The following is a 6,091-nucleotide window of genomic DNA, read 5'->3' as shown; positions in this document are numbered from 1 at the left end:
TAGGATTGTGTTGTGCTAAGATCGCGGCTTCCTTGTGCTGTTTCACCTAGCAACACGTGTGGAGAGACTACAGCGGAAGGCTAGGAAGATGAGGACAGAGCCAAATAAAGTGTGTAGTTAAGCTACCACAACAGCTTTTTAGGATAAAATGACACTTCAGTGACACGGGAAAAAAATGGAAAGAAAAGTTGCTAATCCGTATAATTTTGGTGTCTGTCTGCCCCTGAGGCGACCTGTCTAAAAGAAACAAAACATTGTTTGTTCCCTCTATCGAAAATAAATGCATAAAGAGGCATCGCCAAGATGGCGGAGGAGTGAACCGGCTTTCTCTAAAGCGGCTTTGGTAAAGCGCTCGGGGGAAATGACCGTTGCTGTACACGCCACGCCTCCATACCAGGTTCATTCAGAGGACAGGCCCAGAGGAAGAGCACGACTGAACTGACTATACAATACAGCGTGCTGCAGTTCAGTAGATCTGCCTTTGTTTAGAGTTCACACTTCTCTGACCTCCCCAACAACCCCCCTCACCACCCCTGCTCCACACACACACACACACACACACACACACACACACGCATACGCACACACAAACACACCCCAAACACCCGCCACCCCCCCCGCCCGCAGTGTGAGTAGAGTGCATGGACAGTGTGAAAAGTATCACAGACAAGATAACATACTCTCCCAGTCATGCCAGACTAACACCAGGGACTGGTGTGATGGAAGGTGTGAGGGGGGGGGGGGGGGGGGGGGGGGAGGGGGTGACAGGACCCAAAACTGCACCAGGGCAGATCAGAAAAGGTGTGTTCCAGTTCACATTATGACAGGTGTACACAGGAATTACAATGGGCACTTCTCCAACAACCCCCCCCCCTTTCCCCTGTCTCACCCCATGAAATTATGAAATTTGAAATTTGAACACATCTTTTCTGATCTGCCCTGGTGCAGTTTTGGGTCCTGTTCCCCCCCCCCCCCCCCCTCACACGTCCCCTCACACCAGTCCCTGGTGCGAAATTATGACATTATGACAACACTGTGAAATTCAAAGTTTCTGGGGAAACTTTACAATACACCCTTTGCAAATGCATAGTGACTGCATAGAGCACGCCACCACCAACCACCAACCGCACCGAGGTTTCAGCACCAGAGTTTCCACTCGGATTTCGTAACGAAGTAATCCTTCCTTCTTCTAGCACTGTGACTGCCAATGGTCCCTGGTCCTAGCATAGACTTCTTTTTCTTATGATGACTGATGTAGATAGACGATTCACTTACTTTAGACAAATGGACTTGTTGTAAGTCGCTTTGGATAAAAAAAGCTAAATGTTCTGCTAAATGTCAAAAATGTAAATGTAAATGTAAATTTCGACAGTGTAGCCTCACGCCCACTCGTCCATCCCATTTCCCCTTTTTTCTCTATAACTTCTTCAAACATCAATTCGGTTTTTTTGGACCGAAATCCCATGTCATATGATAGTGGAGAAGGCGCAGATATAGGATACAGGGCGAACTTATTACCCATCCCTTCTCAGCGTTCTCTTCCTCCCTCTCTTCCTGGTCCAGACGACACAGATATCTTTGCAGCTCATAAACAGGAGTTTGCACTGTAGACATTCAACTAATCTGTTCTCCCCCTCCTCTCTCTCTCCCTCCCTCCCTCCCTCTCTCTCCCCCTCCCTTCCTCCCTCAGATGCCATGGGCCTGTCGGACGTGGCCCACGTGGAGAGCATCCAGGAGAAGTCCCAGTGCGCCCTGGAGGAGTACGTGAGGAACCAGTACCCCAGCCAGCCCAACCGCTTCGGCCGCCTCCTCCTCCGCCTGCCCTCGCTGCGTATCGTCTCCTCGCCGGTCATTGAGCAGCTCTTCTTCGTGCGCCTGGTGGGCAAGACGCCCATCGAGACCCTCCTGCGCGACATGCTGCTGTCCGGCTCCAGCTACAACTGGCCCTACATGCCCACCGTCCAGAGGGACCGGCCCATCTCCCTCCACTACAACGAGAACGGGCCCTGAGGAGTCCCGGACGAGTCCCTTTGGAAGCAGACCTCCGTTCTTCTGACCACGACCCCATCCTACGTCCCTTCCATCCCCCATCCCCTTCCCCCGTCTGTTCAACTTCTCTTGATCGTCCTCATCCATCAGCCACTGAACATTCCGCCCAAAAACCCAGACTGGACCAGCCGACCACACCTCACGTTCCCCCGCCCACCCCCATTCACCCATCCAGCCAATCACACGCCTCTTCTCCAGGGGACCACGGCCTATAGAGAGACTTGGTGGCCAGTTATGGTCCAGCGTCCCACGTTGGTCCCGCTTGGCCACGTTTGAGATGTGACACAAAATGGGCCGGCTGGTGAACCGGGTATTTGTGCCGTTCGCTGGCAGGTCTGTTGGACTCACGTCATTGAAGACAACTTTGTCTGTCTTGGACTTGGAAACGGTGGCGGCCAATCACGATGCAGTCGCTCTATCGTTGATACTGTTCTTGCGTTCAATGGAGATGCGTCCATGAATATCCGCAGTATGACGATTATAGAGCATGGGCTTTGCCGATAGAACTGCCTGACCGACAGAGCCAGTCATAAGGGTTTATGAACCGATTTGTATTTGAAAAAAAAAAAAAAGACAAACCAGAAGCCATTAAAAACAACAAATGCCAAAATTTCCTTGGACTTTTCAGAAGACATGTTTATTGTGTGTGTATTAGCACTGTTTATAATGAGAGAAAACTCATGATTGTGTCCATATGTATGTCATTGACCCATAGATGTCCACAGTGAAAAGGGAGATGATGGGAATAGCTCAGGTTCAAGGGTGGGGGGACAGACAGACAGACAGGCAGGCAAGCCAATAGCAGGAAGACAAACAGACGAACACGCCTCACCAAGGGCAAAACACAACAGCCTGTGCCAAAGCAGAACGTGCATATTCATTGTTTGGAATATCTTTGTGTTAGTGTTGGTGACAAAACAATTACCTTTTTCGGTTTGTCTATTAATTGGACTATTTTTTTTATTTTTTTTGGTATTTAGGTCTCAGAGGGAGTGGGAAGTTGTAAAAAGAATAGGCACTTGTGAAACTAGCCAGAACCCACACTTGTTCAGTACCACTCCCGCCAAAACACAGCACTGCTCGATTCTCTCAGTCCCCATTTTGAAGTATCAACACAGTAACTGCAGGGCCACTAACACATAGTGGTGGTCTTTGAGCAACGTTGTTCCTCTGTTACTGTTTCAGAGCAGAATAACATTCAAGCGGCCCCTCGTAACACCGACATAATACTGTCATAGGAAAGACATGACACATGCCAGAACCAGTTATGTCAGTCCAATGTATCTCTATGATTGTTGGCGGTTGTTATGAAGCATTATAAGTGTTTGAATCAAGAAGCATTTGAAAATTAACTGTACTTGCCTTAGAACAAGATTTGTCACTGAGCATCTATTTTATGACTGTGCCATAATCTACTGTTACCTGTTATAACAGGCATTATGTGCTCTATATAACACTATGTCATGTAGGGTAGGCCACCTCAATTACAGTAAAGTGCTATCAAGCAGGATACTAGGTAAACGTATCACTAAACTTCAAGACCTCGTTTAAAGTTACAATAGTCCCCCGAACGAGGAGGGCATCAACTGTGATGTAGCTTAGATGTTATTAAGTGTTTTTGTTACCATCTATGACTTATAAGGCAACTTTGATTGTTTTGACTTACAGTTTCACGTTTGAACTTGGCACTGTGGTATCAGCAACAAGGATTGGGATTTCGCAAGCCATTTGGGACCTTGGAGAGCAGGACTGTCTGTTGAGAAATTAGTTCACAGAATATTTCTATGAGAGTATGTTTTTTTTCTCTATTTTTGTTTGGAAATATGGATTCATTAATTGAAATAAAAATCTGTTGTTCACAGTAATATGTCTGTCTTGTGTTGCTATCGTGTCATCCCTGTCTGCACTGTAAGATCTACGCTCACCGTAAGCCACAGCGTAGTAGGGTGTCACAGCGTAGTAGGGTGTCACAGCGTAGTAGGGTGTCACAGCGTAGTAGGGTGTCACAGCGTAGTAGGGTGTCACAGCGTAGTAGGGTGTCCAATCGAAAATGCAATTTTCGCAGTTCATCGTTGCGATAATTCTTTCAAAAAACAAACGGTCCAAACCGCATGTCTCTATCATCAACGTTCAAAGGTTATTGGAGTGTTTACCCTTGAAGGGTGGTCAATATTAGGGTGACTAAATCGAGAAAAAAAGAGAAAAAGAAGAAGAGAAAAAATGTTTAGCATCCTAAAACTTGTGTCTATAGCATCGCGAGCATTAGGCTACCTGGCAGGATCACCTTCTCCTTGAACTCATCATCTTGCAGGACATAAAACGATATATCGATTTTGACATGTAGTGTTTTCATATTCTAGTATACGATTATTGTTCTTTTTTTCTTTTTACATTTCTCACTTAAACAAGAGTATCTTTGTGAAATGTCAACTGAACGTTCACTATGCACATGCTAACTATAACTAGCCAGTGTCACATCTGACCTTGATACTTTGACCATAGAACACCGTCTTGATATGTACAGCAAAAACAGGACCATAAGCGGACAGTCACTTACTTGAGTTGAACTTATGAAAGAGGGTTGAAGTTATGGGTATTTTTCATGTGTGTGTCCTGTTGTCCATTGAGCATGAGTAGACAGTCTCTCAGCCAGAGCTCTGTCTCTCAGGGGTGACTGGATGATATGATAGGCTACGGGGGCATGGAACCAATCAATACTCTGGATCAATCAAGGAGGATAAACAAGGAGGGGAATTCCCCAGCTCTCACGGTGGGGTGCAGCCCAAATGTTGATACACCCCTGCTGCTAGGCTGGTTGATAGAGTGTAAACAAACCCGCCTCACGCCATGGTTTGTGTGTGTGTGTGTGTGTGTGTGTGTGTGTGAGTGAGAGAGAGAGAGAGAGAGAGAGAGAGAGAGAGAGCTCACATGGTCTTTGACCCCTCAGTTCAAGGTGCATTTGCGTGTGTGAGAGAGAGAGAGAGAGAGAGAGAAAGTGCACACATGGTCTTTGACCCCTCAGTTCAAAGTGCATTTGAGTGAGTGTGTGTGCGTGTGCGTGTGCGTGTGTGTGTGCGTATGCGTGTGCGTGTGTGTGTGTGTGCGTGTGTGTGTGTGTATGTTTATATGGTGTAAACAAGCTCTCTGGCCCTTCACTTAGAGTGTCAGACAGATAAAGGTGAGAGGAGATAGCAAGACATGCTCCCTCCTCCCGCCTCACACACACACACACACACACACACACACACACACACACACACACACACGAACACACACACACACACACACACACACACACACACACACAAACACAAACTCCCCCACTCAGTAACCTTGTGCCCTTTACACCCCACCTCCCTTCCCCCAACTGCCTTAAACTCCACACTCCCCACCTTTCCATAGCCTTGCCCCCCCCCATCACCCCCCCTTCCCCTGTCCCTCTCCCCTCAACCCAGGGTGGTGCGTGTGGTGAGCAGGAGAATGACTTATGCCTTAATTTCAGAGCTGTCACTCCTGGCCAAACACCATGACCCCTCAACCCCCATTCTGGAGGCAGGCTTTTTCCCCCCACCTCCCTCCATATGAATATAAAAAACACATGTGGCCCAAAGGTGTGTGTGTGTGTGTGTGTGTGTGTGTGTGCGTGTGTGTGTGTGTGTGTGTGTTTGTGTGTAATTTTAAGAGTGTCACAGCAAAGGGTCTGAATACTTATGTACATGAGGTATTTCAGTATTTAATACATTTACTGACATTTCTAAAAACCTGTTTTCACTTTGTCATTCTGGGGTATTGTGTGTGGATTGATGGCAAATTCTTTCAATTGAATTCATTTTTAATTGAGTCCATAACACAACAAAATGTGGAAAAAGTGAAGGGGTCTGAATACTTTCCGAAGGCACTGTATGTAAAGATAAATCAAATCCTGACATGGCTGCTTTGAACGGCCATTGAGCGGAATTACTTTTGCTCATCCATTTTACACACCTGTTTTTTTTACGGGTCACATTGCAGTCCACGTTTACCTTATGTTCACATGCAAAAT

General features: G+C 46.8%; 1 protein-coding gene across 2 annotated transcripts in view; it reads left to right on the top strand.

Moving 5' to 3' along the window:
- The window catches only part of nr2f5 (nuclear receptor subfamily 2, group F, member 5), a gene marked incomplete at both ends in the record, with an annotated part of 15,933 nt that extends 13,923 nt beyond the window's left edge, over positions 1-2,010 (top strand). For both annotated transcript variants that reach the window (XM_083679631.1, XM_083679630.1), the window contains one exon: positions 1,691-2,010. In XM_083679631.1, the coding sequence (XP_083535757.1) occupies positions 1,691-2,010 (320 nt within the window). The remainder of the gene's footprint in view (positions 1-1,690) is intronic.
- Positions 2,011-6,091: the final 4,081 nt, after the last annotated feature.

This window comes from Argentina silus (assembly GCF_951799395.1).
Source record: "Argentina silus genome assembly, chromosome: 10".
In the NCBI taxonomy this organism is placed as follows: domain Eukaryota; kingdom Metazoa; phylum Chordata; class Actinopteri; order Argentiniformes; family Argentinidae; genus Argentina; species Argentina silus.
This window is presented reverse-complemented; position numbering and strand designations above follow the sequence as displayed.